A 27,356-nucleotide genomic window follows, 5' to 3' on the forward strand; every position below is an offset into this window, starting at 1 on the left:
GGCCTGCAGACCAGAGAGTCCTGGGTTCAGTTCCCACTAAGGGCACATACCTCAGTTGCAGTTTGTCCCTGGCCCTGGTTGGGGTTGTGTGGGTGGCAGCCATTCGATGTCTCTCTCTCACATTGATGTTTCTCTCTCCCTCCCTCCCATTCTGTCTGAAGATAAATGCAAAAATGTCCTCAGGTGAGAATTAAAAAAAAGAGTTACTTTAGCTTTCCAACATCTACCAAATAAAGTATAATACCCTAGTGAGATGATAATGAGGATTGTCTATGATGTGACCCGAAATTATATTTTTAGTGTTCTTCTCCTGCTATAGTTCTCCAATACATCATTTACTATAGTCGTTCCAGGCCACTTGCTCTTACAAGCATCCATGCACCTGCCTTTGTTTATGCCATTCCTTCACTCTGGAATATTTGGCCCCCACCTCCCTCCGTACCATCCTTTCCTTACTCAGAAAAATCCTCATCATCAGGGTCTGGCTTAAATGTTACTTCTTAAGGCAGCTTTCTTGATCCTTCTAGTCCGACTAATGCTCATTGTACCTCACTGGGCAATTACATTTTTGGTACTCTGTCTTTATTTACAGTTTCTTACAAGTTGTTGGCCTTACTAGATTGTAAGTCTTTTGAACTGTTTTTGGTATCTTTGCATTCCCAGCATCTAGCACAGAGAAGAGAACTTAGTTCCTGGTAGATAGTTCTTAATAAATTATTGTGAATCTAAATTACATTTTTATTTTGGCTTAGAAGAGCTTGCTTTTACTACTGTTTAATCCAGCATTTCCTGCTACAGTTCTCTTTTGCACAACTTTTGCTCATTGAATGATCACCTCTAATTTTAGAAATAAAAAATCTTTACTAGAACATGACATTTAAAGAAATACTAAGTGATATTGATATGCCCACACTAATGTCACAAGTATGATTTTGTTAATAATTCTATATTACAAAAGTTGTTTTATAGTTCACCAATAGCTTTTGTTTTATATGCACCATAGTTTTAGTTTAAGGAATAATAATAGATACTATTTTTTTCTCCTTTTTAGTGGAATAGGAAGAATTTGATTGAAAATTATTATGTAGTATTTAAATTTCTTTTAAGACATTGGTATTTGTTTTTATTTTCTTGTTTTTCAGGAATATGTTCTGCTTTGGTTAATATTAGTCAACTTCTTAATTAAGGTATTGTTAATGAGTCTGAATTACTTCGTGAATAAAGATGTTCACAGAACTATTAGACACGTCCATCTTTTATTTTTATTGTCAGGATAACTTTAAAATAATTATTTGTGAATGAAGATGTCCAGAATTTTAAAATACTGTTTTCAGATCAAGATTAACACATCTTTCTCTTTTGTTCTATTATACAACACCTTTTTATTTATTTGGAATTGATCGGTACAAGGAGGCAAGCCTTTTGACACAAAGAGACCTGGATTTGAGTTACAGATCTTTCATTTACTAGCCCTCAGACTGAGGACAAAAGTTGTTTTACAGTTTTTCTTTCTTATCCATTCTGATCTAAATTTTCACACCCATAGAATAAGGGTAGTATCTACTTTGAAAGGTTTTTGTGAAATTTAAGAGATAGTGTTCATAAAGCATTTAGCACAATACCTGACATACATAAGGTGGCCTATAAATGGAAGCACCTCTTAATTATCAGTAGCTATTTTGGTGGTTGATTAGCACTGTGCTAATCAGGCCAGGGTCATGGGTTCAATCCCTATGTGGACTAGTTAACTTTATTCTCTTTTGGAGCAAACTCTTACTTAGCACCAGATACTGAATAGCAACATGACTGAATTAGCAGAAAAGCAGCTCAAACCATATTGTAGATTGCTGCTTTGCAGTAATTATATAATCTTTAAAACTTTTTTTTTTTTTTTTTTCTTATTAGAGAGAGAAAGAGAAACATTGATTTGTTGTTCTACTTATGGATTCATTGGTTGCTTCTTGTATGTGCCCTGACCTGGGATCGAACCAGCAACCGTAGTGAACTGGGACAATGCTCTAACCAACTGAGCTACCCGGCCAGGGCAGTCATGTAATCTTCAAGATCAGAATACTAATTCCATTATGCCAATGGGGTGCCTAAGAATGAATTCAAGAAACCATTTGCCTGCCCTGGATAATTTAAGAGGTAATTTTTATTTTGTTTTGATTTTTATTTATTTATTTATTTATTTATTTTTTTAACCTCACCTGAGGACATTTTTCCATTTTTTGTTCAGATAGAGTGGGAGGGAGAGAGAGGAAGAGAGAGAGAGAGAAACATCGACGTGAAAGGGATACATTGAGTGGCTGCCACCCGCACGACCAACCAGGGCCGGAGACAAACTGCAACCAAGGTACGCGCTCCTAACGGGAACCGAACCCGGGTCTTTCTGGACCGCAGGCCGACGCTCTAACCATTGAGCCAAACTGGCCAGGGCTGATTTTGATTTTTAAACTCTTGCCAGCTCCCATTGTATTGCATTGCTAAAGCCAACTTGAAAGATTCTTTTCACTTGGTTTGGTTATCATTAGACCTAAACAATTGGTCCTGGATACTCTTTATGTGTTAAAGTCAGCAGGAGGAGCCCTGGCTGGTTTGGCTCAGCGGTAGAGTGTTGGCCTTCGGACCAAAGAGTCGCGGGTTTGATTCTGATCAAGGGCATGTACTTCAGTTGTGGATCGGTCTCTGGCCCTTGATGGGGTTCTGCAGGAGGCAACTAATTGACGTGTCTCTCTCACATCAATGTTTCTCTCTCTCTCTCCCCCCACTCTATCTGAAGATAGAATGGAAAAAAGGTATCCTTGGGTAAGGATTAAAAAAAAAAGTCAGCAGGAGTAGTAAGGAGTCTAATGACCCTAATGAAATGAAGAACTTGAGTTTTTTTAAAAAAGAGACTCAAAACATTTTTTTCTTTTTTCTTTATTGATTTTAGAGCGAGAGGAAGGGAGAGGGAGAGAGAGATGGAAACATCAATGAGAGAGAACATCCATTGGCCACCTCCTATACGCCCCCCACTGAGGATTGGGCTACCACCTGGGCATGTGCCTTGACTGGGAATTGAACTGGTGACCTCTCCGTGCATGGGTTGATGCTCAACCAGTGGGCTACACCAGCCAGGCAAAAAAAGAATTTTTTTTTAAAATTTCTTTTTCTTTCTTTTTTATTAATTAATTTTTGTTACAGATGTTTCTCCTTTTCCCCCACTGATTCCCCCCCCCTCCCCCCTGCCCTGTCCCCAGTTTGTTGTCCATGTCCACTGTTCATGCACACATGCATATAAGTTCTGTGGTTTATCTCTCTCCCCCACCCCCCTCTTTAGGGGACTGTCAGTCTGTACCCCACTTCCGCGTCTCTGGGACTACCCAATTCCTCAGACTGTTATGTTCATTATATTCCGCAAATAAGTAAGATCATATGAAACTTGTCTTTCTCTGTTTGGCTTGTTTCACTTAGGATGATACTTTCAAGGTCCCTCCATGTCATCTCAAAGGATAAGAGATCTTTCTTACAGCTGCATAGTACTCTATTGACTACATGTTCCACAGCTTTTTTATCCATTCATCTACTGATGGACACTTGGGCTGTTTCCAGATCATGGCTATTATAAATAGTGCTGCTACAAACATGGGGGTACATATATTCTTTCTGATTGGTGTTTCGGGCTTCTTAGGGTATATTCCTAGAAGTGGGATCACTGGGTCAAATGGAAGTTCAATTTTTAATTTTTTGAGGTAACACCATATTGTTTTCCATGGTGGCTGCACCAGTCTGCATTCCCACCAGCAGTGCACTAGAGTCCCCTTTTCTCCACACCCTCACCAACACTTGTTGTTTGATGATTTGTTGATGGCAGCCATTCTGACAGGTGTGAGGTGATACCTCATTGTTGTTTTAAAAAAAGACTTTTTAAGAGCATGTTTTTCTGTTACATATGTATGATTTCCTTAAAAATGCTTATGCCCATCTGGTGTGGCTCAGTGGTTGAGCGTCGACCCATGCACCAAGAGGTCGCTGGTTCGATTCTCAGTCAGGGCACATACCCAGGTTGTGGGTCAAATCCCCAATGGGGGTCATGCAGGAGGTGGCCAATTAATGTTCTCTCTCATTTATGTTTCTATCTCTCTCTCCCACTCCCTTCCTCTCTCTCTCTCTCTAAAATCAATAAAAAAAAAAATTTAAATGCTTATGACTTAGGATATCTTTCTAAACAGTTCAGAAAATTATGACAGTATAATAAAGAGATATTTATTATTTCACTTGTTTTCAGTTGAATTACTAATAATGCGGTGTTTTCCAATTGAAATAGGCAAAAGTGACTTCTTTCATTGCTTGTGATTTTTTTTTTATTTTTTTATTTTATTTTTTATTATTATTTTTTTTATCCTCACCCGAGGACATTTTTTGTTCAGGTAGAGTGGGAGGGAGAGAGAGGAACAGAGAGAGAGAGAGAGAAACATCGACGTGAAAGGAACACATCAAGTGGCTGCCACCCGCACGACCGACCAGGGCCGGGGACAAACTGCAGCCCAGGTATGTGCCCTTAGCGGGAACTGAACCTGGGTCTCTCGGGACCGCAGGCCGACGCTCTAACCGCTGAGCCAAACCGGCCAGGGCGCTTGTGATTTTTTTTGATGAGAATAGAGCTCATCATTGATTTTGATGTATTACAGAAGCCAAGGACTTTTATGTGGCAAGAGGCAAACTATTTTTTCTCTTGTTTTTTTTTTTTTACCTTATTTTCTTTGATATTTATAAGATAGACATTAATACTATATTATATTATTAATATAATATTACATTAATATATTATTAGTATATTATTACATTAGTATTTGCAATAATAGTAATTGGGAAAATTATGCTTTTCCCCCCAATAACTTGGATCATTGAAAAGATTACATATGTGGTATTTTCTATAAATACACACAGGGTAATTAACAATATTTTGTGTGTTGGTAAGACTTTAAAAAAATTATTAGATTTTTTTAGAGCAGTTTTAGGTTTACATAAAATTGAGCAGGTAATAGAGTCTTCTAATATTAACATCTTTCATTAGTATAATATATTTATTATAATTAATGAGCCAATATTTATATATTATTAACTGAGGTCCATAGTTTACATTAGGGTTTATTCTTTGTGTTGTACTGTTCTGTGGATTTTGCCAAATACATAATGTCATATATCCACCATTACTGTATCATACAAAATAATTTCACCTCTATAAAAATTCCCTGTGCTCCACATATTCATTCTTTTCATCCTTGCCCTAAACCCCTGACAACCACTGATATTTTTTTGCTGTCTTTTTATTTTCTCCGTTTCTAGAATGTCATGTAATTGGGATTATATGGTATGTAGACTTTTCAGACTGGCTTTTTTCACTTAAGCAATATAAACATAAGGTTCCTCCAGGTTTATTTGTTTAATAGTTTTTTATTATTGCTGAATAATATTACATTAAATGGATATATTACAGTTTATCTATTTACCTTTTGAAGGACTTTTTGGTGGCTTCCAGTCCTTGATAATTATGAATAAAGCCACTATAAATATTTGTATTTAGGCTTTTGTGTGGACATAAAGTTTTCAATTTATTTGGGTAAATACCTAGGAGCCAGATTGCTGGATCATATGGTAAGATTAAGTTTAGCTTTGTAAGAAGCTGCCAAACTCTTCTCTGAAGTAGCTGTACCAGTAATAGGGAATACAGTCAATAATATTGTAATAAACGTGCATGGCATCATATCGGTACTAGACTTACTGGGGTGATCACTTCATAAAGTATGTAAATGTCTAATCACTATGTTATACACCTGAAACTAATATAATGTTGTATTTCAACTGTAATTGAAAAAATAAATAGGAAAGATGAAGTAGCTGTGCTATTTTGCATTTTTAGCAGCGATGAATGGGAGTGTCTCTTGTTCCACACACATCTTGGTCAACACTAGGTGGTGTCAGTTTTTTGGATTTTAGCCATTCTAATAGCTGTGGAGTTGTCTTCTCATTGTCTTTTGTTCATTTTTAAATTGATTTGTTTTCTAACTGTTGAGTTGTAAGAATTCTTTGTAAATATATATATATATATATATATATATATATATATTATGTGAAAGGGACACATCGAGTGGCTGCCACCCGCACGACCAACCAGGGCCGGGGACAAACTGCAACCGAGGTACGTGCCCTTAGCGGGAACCGAACCCGGGTCTCTCCGGACCGCAGGCGGATGCTCTAACTGCTGAGCCAAACCGGCCAGGGTTCTTTGTATATTTTTGATACATGTCTTCTTTGTCAGATAAGTGTTTTGCAAATAGTTTACAAAATTCTGTGGCTTTTTTCATTCTGTTAACAGTGTCTTTCACTGACAGGAGTTTCTATTTAAGAGTTTGATGTATCAGTTTTCTTTCATAGATTTTACTTTTGGTGTTGAAGAAGTCATTACCAAATCCAAGGTTATCTAGATTTTCTGTATGCTATCTTGTAGAAGTTTTATGGTTTATCTTTACATTTAAGTCTATGATTTTGAGTTAATTTTTGTGAAGGGTTTAAGATCAGTGTTTAGATTCTTTTTTTTTTTTTTTACATGTAGATGTGCAGTTATTACAGCACCATTTGCTGGAAAGATGACCCTTTCTTTATTAGATTGCCTTTGTTCCTTTGTCAAAGACCAGTTGACTTTGATTGTGTTTTTCAAGGAATTGGTCTATTTCCTCTGGGATATCAAATTTGTGGACATAGAGTTGTTCATAATATTTCTTTGTTGTCTTTTTAATGTCCATAGGATCTGTAGTGAAGTCCCCCTTTCATTTCTGATATTAATGATTGTGTCTTCTCTCTCCCTGCCTCCCTCTCTCCCGCTCTCTCTCTCTTTCTCTTTTTAGTTAACCTGGCTAGAGGTTTGTAAATTTTATTCATCTTTCAAGAATCGACTTTTAGCTTTGTTGATTTTCTCTATTGATTTTCCATTTTAGTTTCATTGATTTTGTGTTTGTAATTTCTATTATTTCTTTTTTATGCTACTTTGTGTTTTTTTTCTTCTTTTCTAATATGCATTCAGTACTATATATTTCTCTCTAAGTGGTACTTTTGTTGCACCCTACAAACTTTGATATATTGTATTTTCACTTTCATATAGTTAGAAATATTTTAAAATTTTTCTCTTGAGACTTCTTTGACCTATGTGTTAATTTAGAAGTACTGTATAAATAAAGAATCCTACTTTGTGGAAATTCATTTATCGTGGTCGAGTCTGGAACTGATTAACCACAATAAATGAGGGCTGACTGTATGTTGTTTTTTCCTCCAAGTATTTTAGGTTTTCCCATCTGTCTGTTAGAGTTGCCTAGTTTAATTCCATTACAGTCTGAGAGCATACTTTGTATGAATACTCTTCTTTTATTATTATTTAAAAAAATTTTTTTTCTTTATTGGTTTTAGAGAAAGAGGAACGGAGACGGAGAGAGAGAAACATTGATGAAAGAGAACATCGATTGGCCGCCTGCCTCCTGCATGCCCCCCACTGGGGATTTGACCCACAACCTGGGCATGTGCCCTGAGAATCGAACTGGCGACCTCTTGGTGCATGGGTTGATGCTCAACTACTGAGCCACACCGGCCGGGCTGATGCCTCTTCTTTTAAATTTATTAAGATGTGTTTTATGGTCCAGATGTTGTCTATTTTGATGAATGTTTTGTGTGAGCTTGAGAAGAAATGTGTATTTTTCTGTTGTTGGATAAATGTCAAGTTGATCTGGTTGCCTGAAGTGCTGTTCACTTCAGCTATGTTCTAACTGACTTTCTGCCTGCTAAATTTGTTACTGATAGTGGGTGTTAAACTCTCCAAGTGAAATAGTGAATTCTTCTATTTCTCCTTGCATTTCTATTAATAGAGCAGCTTAAATGCATGAAATCACTTGCATCTTTCAAAGCTATGGTATAATTTAACTCTAAGCAGAGATAATAAAAGGGTAATCTTATGCCTGGCCAGTATGGCTCAGTGGATTGAGTGTCATTCCATGGACTGAGAAGTCCGGGTTCGATTCCTGGTCAGAGCACATGCCCAGGTTTCGGGCTCAATCCCCAGTAGGGGGCGTGCAGGAGGCAGCTGATTGATGTTTCTCTCTTACATAGATGCTTCTCTCTCTCCCTCCCTTCCTCTCTCTCTAAAAAAATCAATAAAAATATATTTTAAAAATAAAAATAAAAGGGTAACTTTAGGCTAAATGTGAGTATGCCTGAATGTCTTTTAAACAAGTCAGAGTCTTAAAGAATTAATGTTCAATTTTTGTTAATGTGCTTTTCTTAAACATAGGTAACATCATATTTGCTTTAACTCATAGTTTTCTTTTAAAGCAGTTTGACATTTCAGTTAATTTAAAGGATACTTAAGACTTGTTGCTTTTAAACTATTTGCTAGTTTTTTGGAGTAACTCTTATATTTTGAGTATCTTTGTTAGAAGCTCTTAGGAGAGGGGTGATCCATTTCCTTGGACCAAAGAGCCCAATTGCTGTAATGATTTAGGTATAGAGCAATGCCAATATTTAATAAGTCTCAAGAGACCAGAACAATTACTTTTATAGGCACTTTTCAGTTTAAAAAGTAGTTTCTCGCCCTGGCCTGTTTGGCTCAGTGGTTAGAGCTTCGGCCTGCGGTCCCGAGAGACCTGGGTTCGGTTCCCGCTGTGGGCGCGTGCCTCGGTTGCAGTTTGTCCCCGGCCCTGATTGGCGGCCACTCGATGTGTCCCTTTCACATCGATGTTTCTCTCTTTCTCTCTCTCTTCCTCCCACTCTACCTCAACAAAAAAATGGAAAAAATGTCCTCGGGTGAGGATGAAAAAAAAAAAAGTAGTTTCTTATCTTATTTAATTACAACACCAAGCCAGAAAGTTATTACTATATTTCCTTCATTCTAAAATGCAAATTTTTCATATCATACTATCTCTGAAATGAGAGTACATTTTATAATTGATGACCTGTCATAATTTAATTGGCAGGGTTTTTTTCTTATTGGTACATGAAATAATAGTTTATGTTACTAATCTATAGAGTCTTAGATTCAGTGAAACACTTTATTACTTTTATTATTATTATACTAATTTGCAGATGAAGCTGATGCTCAGAGGACTAGGTGGTATGTCCAGAGTTACACAGTTGGTTCATGCTTAAGCTGGAAGTAGGTGTCTGATATCAAGGGCTCATTTTTTTTTTTATCCTCACCCGAGGACATTTTTCCATTTTTTGTTCAGATAGAGTGGGAGGGAGAGAGAGGAAGAGAGAGAGAGAGAAAAAGAAACATCGACGTGAAAGGGACACATCGAGTGGTTGCCACCCGCACAACCAACCAGTGCCGGGGATTAACTGCAACCGAGGTACGAGCCCTTAGCGGGAACCAAACCCGGGTCTCTCCGGACCACAGGCCGACGCTCTAACCGCTGCAAGGGCTCATTTTCTTCACCACTGTACCTATGGTTCTCAGACTTCAATATTATAAGAATTATCTGGGGAGATACACAGGCACCCATCCTCCAGAAATTTAGATTCATTATGTCTAGGGCAGGCCTCAGGAATATGCATTTAACAATTCCTCCTTTCTGTATTCTTAGAACACACTTTGAGAAGCCCTGCATACCTTTAAGTATCAACTCAAACTCTGACTTGCTAAAAGAAGCTCTGGTTGACACGTTGCCATCAATATCAGTGCCCTTTAGGTGTTGGTAGTGATGAGGTTAAAGTACTTGATATAATTAATAATAAGTCTAGGAAGCCCCAGAACAAAGTTATGTAGTGGCATAATCCCATTAAGAGGCTCTGGCAGTCATCACTAATCTATCAGAGAGGCTGCCCACAAGTGTTTTAATACTGAGCTCTGGGCTGCAACTTTCAGTCAAACACAGATGAAGCCTATTTGCTATTTCTACCTTGGGCTTTGTGAACAGTATATATGAATTTAAGGGTAAAGAAACTTTTTAAATAATGTCACAGAACTGTGTTTGCACTTTATTTTGCTATACTGCAGGTGTCTAGGATGTGAGCTGGTTGCTGCGGGAAGGGCTCCTTCCTTTTCTTTGCTTAGAGCTCTTTGATGGTGCTTTTGTTAAGGTATCTCTGACCTTATTGCTTCCTACCTGTTGAACAATAATAGCACACCCTTTGTTGCCTCTCCACAATTTTATGTGATCAGCTTTACCATTAATATCATATAAAGCTTGAAATAAGATTTTAGTAAGATGGATAAGATCTGAGTGTTTTCTTTTGGGTTTTTACACATTTCAAATTTTATTCTACTTCTTATTGGTTAGAATGGGAATTGGTTGGCTCTTTGATATAGCAGTAGTTCTCTGTAGTTAAGGAAATGTTAATTTGGATCTTCTAGGGTAGACATCTTCATTTATTTTTTCTAATTTATTATACTTCAGTTTTATCCAGAAAATGATTTTACATCTTAATTTCTAATTCCACCTCTTCCATGAAACTTTCTATATATAGGACAACGACAGTTGCATTCTCACGTTACTAATACCTTATTGCATTTATTGTCCAGACTTCACTTTTTGGCATTTACTTTTATTTACTTGGGTACTTTTATTAATTAAGGGATAATTTTGTAGTTACTGATTTATCATTAAGCAGTAAATTTCAAGTGACAGAATATAGCCAAATAGATTAATGAGGCTGAAAACAAATTCAGATACAGAAAAAACAACATACATACTATAATTAAAAAATATTTTATTGTTAAAAACTGCTAACATCATCTGAGCCTTCAGTGAGTTGTAATCTTTGTGTTGGTAGAAGATCTGTCTCAATGTTGATGAAAACACATTATCTAAGAAGTGCAATAAAACGAGGTATGCATGTAGTTTTAAAACTTGAGTCTTCATTTAACTTACAGATTTCTTTCCACAGGCCATTTTGCAACCTGTGTTGGCTGCAGAAGATTTTACTATCTTTAAAGCAATGATGGTCCAGAAAAACATTGAAATGCAGCTGCAAGCTATTCGAATAATTCAAGAGAGAAATGGTAAAATGTTGAATTTAGAAATCTGAGTGCTGAATGCACTTTTTATTTTTTTTTTTAGTTTTGACTATTCTGATTCTAAATTATTTTTTTTCTTTATTGATTTTTAGAGAGGAAGTGAGAGGGAGAAAGAGATAGAAACATCAGTTGGCCGCCTCCTGCATGCCCCCCGCTGGGGATCGGGCACACAACCTGGGCATGTGCCCTGACCGGGAATCGAGCTGGCGACCTCTTGGTGCATGGGTCGACGCTCAACCACTGAGCCTCACTGGCTGGATTGACTATTCTGATTCTAACATGGTCTTAAATGTAGCTGCCTTGTATAAGTTTATTCCAAGTTTAAAACTCTGAGCCTGACTTAAGAGATTCAAGAACGTAAACTTCCTGATCAGTGCATGTTTGACATCTCAAAAGCAGACCAGCCCTGGCTGGTTTGGCCCAGCGATTAGAGCGTAAGCCTGCAGACCAATGAGTCGCGGTTCGATTCTGGTCAAGGGCGCATACCTCGGTTGGGGTTTGTCACCCGGCTCTGGTCAGGGTCATGTGGGAGGCAACCAATCCATGTGTCCCTCTCACGTCAATGTTTCTCTCTCCTTCTCTCGCCATCCTTCCCTCCCTCCCACTCTATCTAATGATAAATAGAAAAATATCCTTGGGTGAGGAACAAACAAAACAGACCAGAATTTGATTTAAGGTTGATTAGGTTTCAGAGAGCTTGATTTTTCTGCCCAGCCATTGTGTTTATGAAATTCAGTACTTTTGAGTGCTCACAGTTGTAGTTACTATTGAGAGAGTGTGACTACCCTTCTTCTGGTTTATTGTTAGGACCTTTGTTGTAGAAGAAAGTGTTTTTCAAACTTTAGTGAGCATTGGAAGCAGTTGAGGGGCTTGTTGAAACACATCTCCCAGTTTCTTTCTCTCTCTTTCTTTTATTTTTGGTTAATCTTAACCCCAGGATATTTTTCCTTTTTTTTTAGATAGCATGGGAAGGAGGGAGACAGAGGGAGAAACATTGACATGAGAGAGACACATCGATTGGTGTCCCCCCACATGTCTCTGACTGGGCCAGGGATTGAACCTGCAACCCAGGTATGTGCCCTTGACCGAGAATTGAACTCCTGCCCCTTTGGTGCAAGGGCCGACACTTTAACCTCTGAACCACACCAGTCAGGGCAATATTTTGCTTTTTTTTTTTTTATCCTCACCCGAGGACATTTTTGCATTTATCTTCAGATAGAGCAGGAGGGAGAGAGGGAAGAAGAGAGAGAGAAACATCAATGCGAGAGAGACACATCAAATGGTCGCTACCCACATGACCCCAACAGGGGCTGGGGACAAACTGCAACGAGTTACGTGCCCTTAGAGGGAACCGAACTCGACTCTCAGGTCCGCGGGCCGATGCTAGTCTAACCACTGAGTCAAACTGGCCAGGGCAGTACTTTGCATTTGTAACAAGTTCCCAGGTGATGCTTAAACTCCTGTTCCTGGAACCACACTGAGAACTACTGTTCTAGGGCAATGGATAGTTAAGATTGTACCACTATCAGGTAGGACAGAAAACAACTCAAAGCCCTAGTAACCCTCAAGGTGTGCCTAATATGTTTCTCTCAAGTTATTCCTACCTTTTTTCTCTTCTTGTGTACTTGAACTACATTTGACTTCTTAACTCAAGACATTAGTTTCTAACCATGCTTATTATTGTACTATCTCCTTTTCAACCTAGATTCTTACCCTCTTTCAGATTTCTGGCTCTGATAACCTGACTTTAATAACCTATGTGTTCCTTGCTCAATAGACTGCCACTGATATTCTTTACCATGCCTATGTACCTTTCATGGTTTGGCAGCAGTACCTTTTCTTTGATTGTTTCTCGAAGATACACTGTTTGCTTTTAAGGAGCTGGAACATGCAGCAATAGGGCTTCTATTGTTGCAGGGCAAACATTAGAATGTTGCAGGACCCATGTTGTGGATTATTCTTTCATTTGTCTGATGTGAGTAGAGACTTAATCCCTTAGAACAGCGATTTTTCAACAAGTGTACTGCAAGAATTTTAAAAACATGCAATATCTGCCTATTTAGTCAGGGGCACTGACCTCTTTTCCCTTAGACTGTCAAATAAAAAAATGACAACAGCCAACACAACAGTAATCGTCCGGAGTGAATGAATCAAAGTGATCCCTATTTTTTTTGTCAGATGGGCAAAAAGTATATTTCTTGGTGTGCTGCAGAATTTTAGTAATTAGTTAGTGTGTGCCATGAGATGAAAAAATTGAAGATCAGCCCTGGCTGGTTTGGCTCAGCAGTTAGAGCGTCGGCCCATGGTCCAGAGAGACCCAGGTTTGTTTCCCGCTAAGGGCACGTGCCTTGGTTGCAGTTTGTCCCCGGCCCTGGTTGGGGTCGTGTGGGTGGCAGCCAGTCGATGTGTCTCTCTCATATCGATGTTTCTCTCTCTCTTCCTCCCTCTCTCTCCCTCCTGCTCTATCTGAAGATGAATGCAAGAATATCCTCGGGTGAGGATAAAAAAAAAAAAAAAGAAGAAGAAAATTACTACCATAGAACAAACCACCACTGTAACTATCACCTAAAATCCTAAGATGCTTTTCACACAGTTAAGAGAGTTCCTGTCTGTGGCTAGGAGATAATACTACCTCAATTCTGAAGGATACATGACATTGTGCAATTGCTTTGGTGTAAATGAGTTTGGAAAACAATCTCTCTACCTTAGTTTGCTTCATAAAATTTTTTCTCTGAATTGTTCTGAAACTACGCTTTATATTGATCCATGGGATAGAGAATTTGAATAATTATTTTCTGTTAGTTAAAATTGTTCTTTTGTGGGGAGATCAGTTTTGGTAAGAAATAATGAACTTGATATATGCACTCTATAGTTTTCAGTTTGGAATTTAAGTGAAAACTCATTTAGATTTTAATAAAAGGGGAACAGTGCTACAGCTTCTATCAGCTGGATGCCTCAGGCTGCCATTAGCAGAAAATCTAAATGAAACTGGCCTAAGCAGTAAGAGATTTATCATTTCACAGCACAAAAAGTCCAGAGGAAGAGAGGGAAGGAAGACAGGTCCAGGGTTGGTTAATTTAGTGGCTCAGTGATGTTATCAAGGACCTTGATACTTTCCATGACTCATTGGTCCGTGGCCGATGCTCTACCGCTGAGCCAAACCGGCCAGGGCTGTGACAGATTTTTAATACATGTATTTAAGAATGTTGCTTAGCCCTGGCCAGTTTGGCTCAGCGGTTAGAGCATTGGCCTGCGGTCCGGAGAGACCTGGGTTCGGTTCCCGCTAAGGGCACATACTTCGGTTGCAGTTTGTCCCCGGCCCTGGTTGGTCATGCGGGTGGCAGCCACTCGATGTGTCCCTTTCACATCGATGTTTTTCTCTCTCTCTCTCTCTCTCTCTCTCTCTCTCTCTCTCTCTCTCTCTCCCCCTCCCTCCCTCCCTCTTTCTCCCTCCCACTCCATCTGTACAAAGACTGGAAAAATGTCCTCAGGTGAGGATAAAAAAATAATAAAATAAAAGAATGTTGCTTAACTTATATCCAGGGCGAAGGACCTTAGAGCGATGCTGATTGTACTAAAAACTGTAGACCATTTGAAAATTGTCTTCGTAGTGAGAGAAATTCAAAAGCTATCTGAATTCTTACTGTACCTTATCAAAGAATTTTGGGAAAATGCAAATTAGAGCATTATTTTGATGGTTTTGTAGAATTACACACTGTTACATTATTCTTTTTGTAGTTCTTTTCATTTTCCTTACAAAGTTTATTAGGAGAATACTAATTGTGTATCTTTTGACTTAGCAAAAATGCACTTAAGATTAATGGGTTATATAGATGTAGTTTTCTCGTTCTGATACTGTACTATAGTTTTGTAAGATGTTACCATTGGGAGAAACTGGGTGAAGAGTACACAGCATCACTCTGTATTATTTCTTGCAACTATGTGTGAAACTGCAATTATCTCAAAATTGAAAGTCTAATTAAAATGCATTTAAACATCAAGGGGAGTAGCATAATAAAGCTACTTTAATTTAGAGCAGACCCAAAATCCCATTATCATATGTGGATAAAGAAATAGAAGGAGGGCACGGATGGTGTGGCTTACTGGTTGAGTGTCGACCCATGCATCAAGAGGTCAATGGTTCGATTCCTAGCCAGGGCACATGCCCGGGTTGTGGGCCCGATCCCAATGGGGGGCATGCAGGAGGCGTCCAATCGATGATCTGTCTCATTGATGTTTCTCTCTCTCTCTCCCTGAAAATCTATAAAGAAAAAGAAAATACACAGCAAACCTTAAAAAAAAAGAGATAGAAGAAGGGAAGGCAGGAGGGGGGTGGGAGTAGGGAGGAGTGGGTCAGTAGGGGAAAAAAGGGGGGACACCTGTAATATATTCAACAATAAAGATAAGTTAAAAAAGAAATAGAAGGTAAAAATTTGAGGCATGCTGCTAATATCATGAGAATATAATTATAGATATGAACAGAACACTTTTTATCAGACTATCTGCTTATAAGAAAGGTATAGGTAATAAAGTAAATTAAATCAATACTTAAAATTACTTGCCATGAATTATTATTTGTCTTGGGCTGAAGTTGGTACTTCCTTGGTTTATAGTTATTAGTCCAATATCTGCATAGAAGCTTTAAGGGCAGAGATTATTTTATCCATCTTTATACTCCCCCTAAGTGCTTAGCACCAGGCTTTTTTGCATGTAGTAAACAGGGCCCTGTCCAGTACTAGCATTTGTTGTAAGAATGAAGAGTATTAATGTGGTATTTCAATTAACAAAGTCTTTTACATTTTATTTGTAAACTCTTTTCCCATTTAAGGGGTGCTTTTTTTTTCATCCTCACCTGAGGACATTTTTCCATTTTTTGTTCAGATACAGTGGGAGGGAGAGAGAGGAAGAGAGAGAGAGAGAGGGAGAAACATCGATGTGAAAGGGACACATCGACTGGCTGCCACCCACACGACCAACCAGGGCCGGGGACAAACTTCAACTGAGGTACGCGCCCTTAGCGGGAACCGAACCCGGGTCTCTCTGGACTGCAGGCCGATGCTCTAGAGGCTGAGCCAAACCGGCCAGGGCTTAAGGGGTGCTTTTGAGAGCATAATGTCATTAGTAGGAGCTTATTGGGTTTGGTGCTATACCCTCTGATAATTATGACTAAGGAAGATAATAGCTTAAGTTAATTTTTACTACCATATACAATTGTTATTTAAAAAATTTTTTTCTATATTGATTTTTTAGAGAGATAGGAAGTGAGAGGGAGAGAGAGAGAAACATCAATGAGAGAGAACATCAATTGGCCGCCTCCTGCATGCCCCCGCTGGGGATTGGGCCCACAACCTGGGCATGTGACCTGACCAGGAATAGAACCGGTGACCTCTTGGTGCACGGGTTGATGCTTAACCACTGAGCCACACTGGCCAGGCTAATTGTTATTATTTTTAATAGAAAATACAAATAAGAGCTATTTCTAGATAAAACTGTGTGTGTGTGTGTGTGTGTGTGTGTGTGTGTGTTTTGGGGGGGGGGTTGGGGGCGTGGGGCGTTGCTGATTCCCTAATGCAAAAAAAAGTAAAAAAGACCATAGTTAAAAAAATAATAGCTTAGAACATTCTTTAAAGTGACAGATATTAATAAATTAATTTGTATTTCTTGATGAACTAAGTGAGAAATAAATGCTTTCAGTTGAGTTGATATTCTTCCATGTGGTCTTTGGTTTTGAACAGGTGTGTTACCTGACTGCTTAACAGATGGTTCTGATGTGGTCAGTGATCTTGAACAGGAAGAGATGAAAATCCTGAGGGAAGTTCTTAGGTATCCTTCTTTAATTATTTTTTGAATGAATCATTAGAATTTTGTAATATGACTTGTATATATACTTTCCCCAAAAAAATATGAGCTAGTAAAATATCAAAATTTTCTACTGAAGACCATGAAAGTGATTTATCATTTTGTTTATAACTATGTATATGCTACATTTCTTAATGGACTGAAAAAATTATTTTCAGATGACTCATACCTGATTAACGCAAATGGGAGTGTCTTACTCCTCTCCCATGGTGGGAGTAGGAAGCTAAATCGGATCAAGATGCACTAGATTCCTGCCTGGAAAGGGGTGTAGTGGCCTGAACTGACCAGAAATTCATAGCTTCTGGATCTTGGTATTAGAGGTGGCTCAAGCCATGTGTTTCACAGTAGGAGGCTAGACATCCAGACTCCACAGACCAAATAGCTGACTGGGTGGCAGGCAACCTACAAGTGGAAGAGGACAGTGGGAGGTGCCTATCCCAGATGACTGTCTTTGCTGTCTCTTCCTTGCCTGTTTTGTTGGTTTTTTTTTTTGCCATTTTTTTTTCTTTTTTATTAATTAATTTTTGTTACAGATGTTTCTCCTTTTTCTCCCACTGAGTCCCCCCTCCCTCTTCCTTGCCTGTTACATGACTCAGCCAAATGCCTGACACAGAGTGTGCAGCCCACTAAGGGGGCATTTTTTTCCCCTTGGGCCTGTTGTCCCTGACCTCAGTGGGAGCTTTGGAAGGGAGGGGCAATTGCGGCACTTAAAGTCACCTATGAGGTTTAGGTTTAGGGCAAAAGGATACCTGAAGCCACTGTGTCACCTGTAGAATGGGGTCTTGGCCTGTGGGGGCCCTTCCTGTCTAGCTGTAACCACAAATCTTCTAGCATCCTGTTGTCCCCCCACCAACTCACCTTGTCTCCAACTCCAAAGCAGATGGAGGATAGGCTGGTGGGTGGTAAGGAGCAGGAGGACTGTCTGATTAATTTCAGGGATTTGAGGGGTTGGGGGAGGGAGGCAGGTCTTCCAGTAAACCCAGCCTTTTGCTGCCATATCCTGCATTCCATGGCAGGGGCAAATGGGAGTCCGAGGCAACACAGAGTGCTTTGAGTTTACAGTGTTGAAGAGGTAAGGATAATTGGTGAAAGGTTTAGAGAAGACTGGCAAAGTTTTGACTTACACTGGTTGCTTCTGTTGGTTGATTGTTGGTCTGAAAACTGATCAACATTGTACTTTTTCTTTTTTTTATCCTCACCCGAGGACATTTTTGCATTTATCTTCATAAACAGCAAGAGGGAGAGAGGGGGGAAGAGAGAGAAACATTGATGTGAGAGAGACACATCAAGTGATTGCCACCCATATGACCCCAACCAGGGCCAGGGACAAACTGCAACCGAGGTACATGCCCTTAGTGGAAACCGAACCTGGGACTCTCTGGTCTACAGGCCAACGTTCTAACCACTGAGCCAAACCGGCCAGGGCTAATCAACATTGTACTTTTAAATTTTATTTTCTAAGGGTTTTTGAGGGGTGTGTACTACGGTATATAAAAGTAGAGCTTAGTTATGAACAAGTATGAGAGTTGATGTGGTTATTTTCCTAAATCAGGCTGCCTCAGTGAAGCAGTTTATAAAAGCGGATAGGGCTTTGGCATAATGGCTTTAGGAAAGCTGTGTAGTAGCTTAGATGCCACAGGAAAAAGTAGAATGAGGGGAAAAATGGATATTATCAGGAAGGCTATAACTAAAGGGAGAGGTCAAAGTCTGTATTAATGGGATTTGCCATTCATATTTATGTTTAGGCTTTCCAGCCTGTTGATCTTTGTTTAGGGAGGGGTTATTCACATTCAGAAGAAATGAGCATACTTGTATTTTATATTACTAACTGTAATATGCTATATATGCCTATGTATGTCTTTCTCAGTTGATTGTAAGCTGATTTAAGAAAAGCCTGAATTTTGTTTCCAAAATTCTTTACACATATTGTAAGCTTAGGTTAGCATGTTGCTTGTCGAATATTTTTTTCTTTAACCAAAAAAGAAAATTTACTTTTTTACCTTATTTTATATATTTCAGAAAATCAAAAGAGGAGTATGACGAGGAGGAAGAAAGGAAGAGAAAAAAGCAGGTACCTACAGAACATATGAATATAACAGAAGTATTTTGTGGTGTTATACCTAGTTTTTGTTTTTAAAATTTAAGCTAATGTGGAACTACACAATTCCTTGCAGTGTTCATATTATCTTGGCAATTCTAAGCATTTAAATTTAACTTTATAATTTTATTCACTTTATAATTCATCCAGCAACGTACCTTTACATTTCCAATAAAGACAGATTATTAACTCCAAAAAACTATTATACCATTTATATTTGGGGGGATTCCTTTTAAAAATTCCCCTCAGTTTTATGAATAAAAGAAGATTATGAAAAATATTTTTCTTTCCCACTCTCCTTCATTTCTTTACTGTTTTGAAACAGCAACTGCAGGTACTACAGTGGGTGCCCTGCGGGCTTTACCTGTCAGCTCGGAGCGCACGGTTCTTACCACACTTTCTGGCGCACCACTCTCCATTAGGGGCTGCTTCCAGACAGGGCCTAACCTTCCCTGAGCGGACATCATACACGCATCTGGCTGAGGCCAGGGAAGCTAATATTTATTCTTTCCCCTCTTCTCAGCTGCCCGCCTTTCCACATTTCCCCAAATCTCCCTGAAGGAAAAGAAAATCTAATATAAACTCTCAATCACTTGAAAGTTATTTTCCTTCAATCTCTATGATATGTGCTGATATCATTCAATATCTTGGAAAAACCTATTTTACTCCAAGACCCTATGAAGAGCAGATGAAAGAGATGTTTTAGGTTTAAAAGGTGATGTATATGTATCTTTAAAGTGAATCTCCTTTTAGTTAAGAAGGTAAAATTCATAGATATTAATAAAGACTTTTTAAAACATGAGGGTGTAGAACAGAAAACAGTTCAAAACTTCTATCAGAAGACATTCGTATTAACTCTTTTTTTTTTTAATCCTCACCTGAGGACACTTTTTGCATTCATAGAGCGAGAGGGAGAGAGGGTGGAAGAGAGAGAGAGAAACATCAATATGAGAGAGACACATTGACTGGCTGCCACCCACACAACCCCAACCAGGGCCGGGGACAAACTGCAACCAAGGTATGTGCCCTTAGCGGGAACCGAACCCAGGTCTCTCTGGACCACAGGCTGACACTCTAACCACTGAGCCAAACCAGCCAGGGCTTAACTCTGATTTTTAAGCAAACTCTGTTAGCCTTCTAGCATAATATTATGTTTTTAAAAACTTTGCTATGGAAAATTTTATTTATTTATTTATTTATTTATTTAATCCTCACCCGAGGATATTTTTCGATATTTTGTTCAGATAGAGTGGGAGGGAGAGAGAAAGAGAGAAAAACATCGACGTGAAAGCGACACATCGAGTGGTTGCCACCCACACGACCCAACCAGGGCCGGGGACAAACTGCAACCAAGGTACGTGCCCTTAGCGGGAACCGAACCTGGGTCTCTCTGGACTGCAGGCCAACGCTCTAAATGCTGAGCAAAACCGGCCAGGGCGCTATGGAAAATTTTAAATTTTTTTTTTTATCCTCACCCGAGGACATTTTTGCAATTTTTTTTTTTGTACAGATAGAGTGGGAGGGAGAGAGAGAGAGAGAGAAACATCGACGTGAAAGGGACACATCGAGTGGCTGCCACCCACACGACCGACCAGGGCCGGGGATAAACTGCAACTGAAGTACGTGCCCTTAGTGGGAACCGAACCCGGGTCTCTCCAGACCGCAGGCCAACGCTCTAACCGCTGAGCCAAACCGGCCAGGGCCGCTATGGAAAATTTTAAACACACAAAAATAGAACTGATAATAATAATCATTATGTATCCATCACCCAGCATATAGGGGCTTATGATTTAGATATTAAAGAATTACCTAATAAGCTACATGTGATCGGATTATTCTGTTTTTAAGGAAAAAATAAATGATCAGTTTACTTAGTTCTTTCTGTGATTTAAATGGTGTCTTTGGTTTTTAAATATGGTATTCCATTTTAGAAATGGAAATAAACCAATTTGTGGCTTTTTCAGGCATATCATAATAGTGGTATATAGGTTATCTTAAGTGGAGAGGCACCTTATATAATTCAGTGGTTTTATTTCTCTTAGAGTATTTCTTGGTGTCTCACTCGAGGGCACATGAATAGTAAAAGTGAAGCCTGAGTATGAATTCACTTCTTTCTAAGTCCAAAGTCCTAATCATACTAGTTTGTTAATCTTAGCACTACATGATTTGAAATGAGAAGGTTTACCTACCTCAAAAAGTGGAAGATAACTTTGGAAAATTAGAAAAGTAAGTTTTTAAAACTAATGTCTTTGGATCTCTTAAATAGTGAATTAAGAATCAAAATTAATCTAAAATATCTTTTTAAATTGTATTATGGAATCCTGTAGTTATCAGAGGCTAAAGCAGAAGAACCCCCAGTGCATGCTAATGAAACTGCAGAAATGAATAATTCCCAAGGGGATGGTGAACATTTTGCACACCCACCCTTAGGTAAGCTTGATGTGTTACTAAACTTTCTCTAGTAATGTGAATACATAAACATTGTAAAGAGTGTTTACTTTCTCTTACGTACTTAACCTTCAAAAACCCTGGGAGAGAGTACTGAATGGCCACTGGTATTTAAAGTTCTATGTCAATTTAGCTAAAGAGGTTGCAGGTAGGAAATAACCAATTGACAGAAATGGTGTAGTCACCAAATTTCTCAGTGAAGTCTGGAACCCAGAGCAGTGAAGGAGCAACCAGCCTCTGGTAGCACAGCTGCAGCATCCAAGATGTGTTCACATAACATTCGGTATTCTCACCCTTGACCACAATTATATGGTAAGTAAGAAGCTGAACTTGGAATGATAATGTTATTTTCAAAGGGAATTAAAGCACATCTAGAAAATAAGAGGTAGCTAATTTATCCAGATGCTTAGAAACTATTGTTGAAAGCAAACCAATGAGAATCCTTGTGGGAAATGTTAGCAGAAGAAATTATTAAATATGTAGCAAATCCACATTCAATATATTCTGATTTCCTTTATACAGAAACAAGTAATTCTGAGATAGAAAATGAATGATAATCATGTATTCAGTTCATTTTATGGATTTTTTTTTTTTTTTTATCCTCACCCGAGGACATTTTTCCATTTTTTTGTTCAGATAGAGTGGGAGGGAGAGAGAGGAAGAGAGAGAGAAACATCGATGTGAAGGGACACATCGAGTGGCTGCCACCCGCACGACCAACCAGGGCCAGGGACAAACTGCAACCGAAGTACATGCCCTTAGCGGGAACCGAACCCGGGTCTCTCCGGACCGCAGGCCAATGCTCCAACCGCTGAGCCAAACCGGCCAGGGCCATTTTATGGATTTTTATACTTTTAAAGAAATATCCTTTTCTCAATGAAAAAAAAACCATAACTCTGTCAGATATTATGACGTTTCCTTTTTTCAAAATTTTGTTTTTATTGATTTTAGAGAGAGAGGAAGGGAGAGGGAGAGAGAGAGAGAGACATTGGTGAGAGAAAACATCTATTGGCCTCTTGCATGCCTCCCACTGGGGATCAAGCCTACAACCTGGACATGTGCCCTGACTGGGAATTGAACCAGGACCTATTGGTGCATGGGTTGATGCTCAACCACTGAGCCATACTGGTTGGACTCTTTTTTTTTTTTTCTTTTTAAACAAGAAATTAAAGGAAATTGAGTGACTTGCCCAAAATCAATGAACTATTAACTAGTGAAACTGTGACTTACCTTTTTCTTCTCACTTCAAATCTTGTGTTCTACACTTTAGTTTAGAACTTTTATAATTGAGATAAGATGGGTTTGATATTTACCCATTGATTTTTAAGGCACTATAATATTATTTTTTTATTATTATAAAAAAATTATTATTTTATATTATGTTTTTATTGATTTTTTAGAGAGAGAGGAGGGGAGAGAGAGAAACATCAATGTGAGAGATAAACATCAATCGGCTGCCTCCTGCATGGCCCCTAATGGGGATTGAGCCTGCAACCGGGCATGTGTCCTGACTGGGAATTGAACTGAGGCTTCTCAGACCATGAGATGATGCTCAATCTACTGAGCCTCACTGGCTGGGCAAGGCACTATATTCTTAATTGATCAAATAATGGGGCATATGAAACAGGAGCAGGTTTATGAAGTTTCCTTGCTGCTTTCCTCCTAGCAGATCTAACCTTTTTTTTTTTTTTTGCATATTCTGCAGCTACTGAGTAGAATAACCTCATTTGAATTAAATCTATGAAAGCACCTGCTATAGATTTGTCTGAGCTTTTTAAATTAACTTTGTTTTATACAGACCTATGTACATACACTGTTTAAATCTTGTGTCTGACATAATTTGAATAAACTTGCTTTGCCTAGTTTCTTATCTGGGTATTAAGTGAAGCTATGCAGAATTTAATCTCAATCCATATTTAACTCAGTTATGCACATTAGTGGCACAGAACAAACAGCAGATAATTTCAAAAGTAATGATTTTGATTTTAAAAGGTGTTCTATTTTTTTAAAAAATGAGTATTTGTGATATTGCAGGAAGCCCCTTATGAAGACTCACTTAGGAGGAATCATCCCTTTGTTCATATCTTCCCCTGGTTCCTGCTTTCTAGAAATGTATAGTATCTGTTCTCAGACTGACACAGAGTTGCCAGAGATGAAATGATCTTTCTTTAAACTGTGGGCTTGCTGATTCTCCATTTCTAGAAATCAGTGAAGCTAGGTATTTTGATCTTAAGTATTTTCCTCTCTAGGCCCGAGTTAGAATATACAAGATGTCTATAACCAACTAATTCTGAACCAACTAACCAACTATTCAGAGCAAGTACATGAATTAAATATAAATGCTTATGTGCTTGGGACCCCCCAACTAAGAAATGAACTGTCCCTTATCCATCTATGTGGTTCCATATTGGGGGCTAAGCCTATCTCCTTAAAGTCACCATCAGTGAGAACTGCATGTTTAACTCTGTTTGCATATTATGACTGACTTGTTTAAGCTCATTTTTATTTCTGTTTGAGGTAGTTCTGTAGCTCTCTGGGTTAGTTGGAGTGTTAGCTCCAGGCTCATCTCTTCCATGGAGACTTCCCTTCCTGTCCGGGTCTGAAGAGCTTTTCTTCTCCCAAGTTCCCAGGAACTGCAGGCAGCCCACTCACCCCATGCTGGAGCCCTGGCCATCTGGCAGGCTTCTTGCTGTTTCTGGTTTCACTATGCTGGCAAGATTTTTAATCATTTCGAGACATATATATCATGTTCTCCCACTATGCTTTTAGTTCCTGGCATTTTTATGTTAATCTTTGCTTGTCTCACTGCTGTCTTTTATAGTCCTTGTACTTACACTGAAAATGTGTTATCTTAAAATTAATCACCTAGCCCTAGCCGGGTAGCTTAGTTGGTGAGAGTGTTGTCCCGATATGGCAAGGTTGTGGGTTCAGTCTCTGGTAAGGGCACATACAAGAATCAATTGATGAATGCATAAATAAGTGGAAAAATAAATTGATATTTCTCTCTCTCTCAAATCAATAAATTAAAACAGTTTTTTAATTACCTTATCTTATAATAGAAAATGGCTCAGAAAAACAATTAGCATGTTAATCTTGTCTCTTGGCACAGTCACCAAATAACTGGAAAGTACTGAGTGCTCATTTTATACCTGCTTCCAAGTTTTACTTACTTTAAAATCTTTACATTTTTCTAATGTGTTGGTAGGTTCATGGTTATCTTCAGTATATATTACAAACAAAAATTATTGATATTACTGGCACTCTTCTACAAAAATTATAGCTTTACATTAATGGTTCTGAAAATAGTTCACTTAGTTTTTATTGCAAACAAAAGTTTAGAAACCATTTACATTATTAGTAAGGGATTTCAGAACTGTTATTTGGCTTAGGTGGTAACCTTGTATTACATTATAGTAGAGTTCTAATCTTTAGATAAGAATTATATCTTTTTGTACCATAGTATCAAATGGCAGGAGTCTGGTATTTGTTGAAATGTCATTGTAAGAAACTGTGGTCCTTGAGAACAGAGACCATGTTTATTCTCACCCAGTGCCTGGTACAGTGTAGACACTGAATCGATGTGTGTTAATTGAATGAATGTAAGGAAAAAACAAGTGTTATTAGTACTAGCTCGTTTTGTTGAACCTAGGCTAATACTTCATATTATAATGTTCTGCTTGATCTCTGATTACTGCCAGAAGTTAAAGTGCATTTTGCTAACTCGTCAGTGCAACCTTTGGCAAGAAAGCTGGAAATGTTGCCTGAAACATCCTCCCTCCCACAAAAAGGCCTGACGATTCCTGGCTTTGAACATGTAAGCACTGAAGGACCAATAGCAGTAAGTAAAGAAACATTACTTTTTAAGAACTATGAGCAAAATAACAAACTACTAGTAGCAAGCAATGTAAACAGTTATACAGTCATATACTTAGTTTTAGTTATGATCTTGAGCTCAAACTTGTAATTGAATCAGTCAGATATCTGTGCTACTTATTATATGGACTTGAATTAAAAAAATTTTTTTTTGACCCAGAGTTTATCAACACTTGGAATGGAAGAGCTCCGGCAACGAGAACACTATCTCAAGCAGAAGAGAGATAAATTGATGTCCATGAGAAAGGATATGAGGACTAAGCAAATGCAAAATATGGAACAGAAGGCAAAACCTGCTGGGGAGGTAGAGGTATAGCTAATCTTAGTATGTCAAAATTTGTAAATCCAGAGGTGGAATTCTCGAAATCCAAGTATGTGGAAGAAAGACTTAATAATGAACGTTACCCATAGGTCCATTCACATTAACCTCCCTGCTAGTATAGCACGGCTAAGTCTTTTCTAGGAGTGAGACGGTTGTGTAATGAGGATTTTGAGAGTTAGAAACAATAATAGCAGCTTCATTATACATTTTCTTATTTCTTTACTTGTCCTATTCTGAGTGTTTAAGGGTCAGCAGTCTATTTTACCTGAGCCTCTTGAAATACTTTGTCATAGAGCAGAGCATCAGTATCCTTGCTGCCACCTCCAGGAGGCTTCCCCAGGAAGAGATTTTTACAAAGAAGAGATTTAGGGAACTTAGTCCATGTGTGACTTAGAAATTTTTTTTTACTAAAAATGCTCTATTCTTTGTTCAAGGCAGTGTGTTGGAAATTTTAGACAAATGAACCCATTTTATACTGTAGCCAATTTTTTCCTTTTCTTTTTCTTTCTTTCTTTTTTTTTTAAAAGGAGATGACAGAGAAGCCAGAAATGACAGCAGAGGAGAAGCAAACATTACTAAAGAGGAGACTGCTTGCAGAGAAACTTAAAGAAGAAGTTATTAATAAGTAAATTTAAAACCAATTTAGCAAAACAGAAATTCAAATTTTCTTAAAAATAAATTATTTAATCCTTACACTGGACCTGGTAGTTTCAAATACTTGTGTTTATAAATGCAAATACACTTATTATTATTGTTTTAGTAAACATTTAAGGTAAAGAGCGGTTGGAGAAGGCAGCTACTTATGCTGACCAGTTTAATATAAATATTTCTTGGAGAGAAGGTATAGAAAACTAATCGATAGTGCATTCATTCATTCAAACATGGTTACCTATTGTTTCTGCTAAGCATTGTGCTAAATACTAAGGATACAGTAGTCAACTAGATCCACTGGGTCTCTGCTTTTACGGCACTGGCGAAGGAGGCCCAAAGAATAAAGTGTTAGAAGGAAAAAGTGCAGTGCTTGCTATAAGCAGGGCTGGCCGTGCCTCCTTGAGAAAGCAATGTTTAAGCTGATTGGAAGGCTAATTGCAGGGAGAAAGGGGAAAAAAACACCACTTAGGTCCTGCAGCAGGAAAATAAAGCACATACTAAGGAGCCATTGGTATGGTTGGAGTATATACAGATTGACGGGGAGAGGGTTAACATGAAATTGGAGATAGGTGGAGTACTGATTTATAGGCCCTTGAAGACAATATGAGGATTTAAAATTTTAAGGCACTGGGAAGTCACCAAAGTTTTAAAGCAGAGAAGTTACATGATCATAATGTTCATGTAACAAAGATGTGTGGCTGCTCTATGGATACTATTGGGCGAGTCTGGTGCAGAGCAGTTGTGGGTACAGCAGGTATAAGATTATTCAATGATAAGAGTAGATATCTTTGGCAGTGGTAAGATGCTCTGAGCATCTTGCATTTGAGGCAGGAGCAAACAGGACTTGGAAAATAGATGGGTGGTGGTGGTGGTAAAAATACTCAATTATTCTTTCTAGGAAAGCTACTATTAAAATAGATAACAGGAACAATCAACTGAGCCCAGTAAGGGGAATACTGCCAGGAGTGCAGATCTTTTGTATGTGAAGGGATCCTGGATGGTTTTCTGTAGTCTGCTTGCTTCAAGATAACCAGAATAGCCCAGCTGGTGTGGCTCAGTGG

At 38.4% G+C, this 27,356-nt stretch overlaps 1 protein-coding gene across 3 annotated transcripts in view; it reads left to right on the forward strand.

Annotated features, from left to right (window-relative positions):
* CFAP36 (cilia and flagella associated protein 36) overlaps nucleotides 1-27,356 on the forward strand; it is a 33,916-nt gene that overhangs the window by 6,065 nt on the left and 495 nt on the right. The window contains exons 4-10 of one of the 3 annotated variants that reach the window (XM_036262933.1): nucleotides 10,915-11,029; nucleotides 16,780-16,867; nucleotides 18,923-18,974; nucleotides 21,329-21,431; nucleotides 25,148-25,287; nucleotides 25,483-25,626; nucleotides 26,172-26,269. In XM_036262933.1, the coding sequence (XP_036118826.1) occupies nucleotides 10,915-11,029; nucleotides 16,780-16,867; nucleotides 18,923-18,974; nucleotides 21,329-21,431; nucleotides 25,148-25,287; nucleotides 25,483-25,626; nucleotides 26,172-26,269 (740 nt within the window). Of the gene's footprint in view, nucleotides 1-10,914; nucleotides 11,030-16,779; nucleotides 16,868-18,922; nucleotides 18,975-21,328; nucleotides 21,432-25,147; nucleotides 25,288-25,482; nucleotides 25,633-26,171; nucleotides 26,343-27,356 lie in introns of those variants that run through there. The other 2 variants (XM_036262932.1, XM_036262934.1) reach the window with 2 other exon arrangements.

This window comes from Molossus molossus, unplaced genomic scaffold (genome assembly GCF_014108415.1).
Source record: "Molossus molossus isolate mMolMol1 unplaced genomic scaffold, mMolMol1.p scaffold_m16_p_15, whole genome shotgun sequence".
Taxonomy (NCBI): domain Eukaryota; kingdom Metazoa; phylum Chordata; class Mammalia; order Chiroptera; family Molossidae; genus Molossus; species Molossus molossus.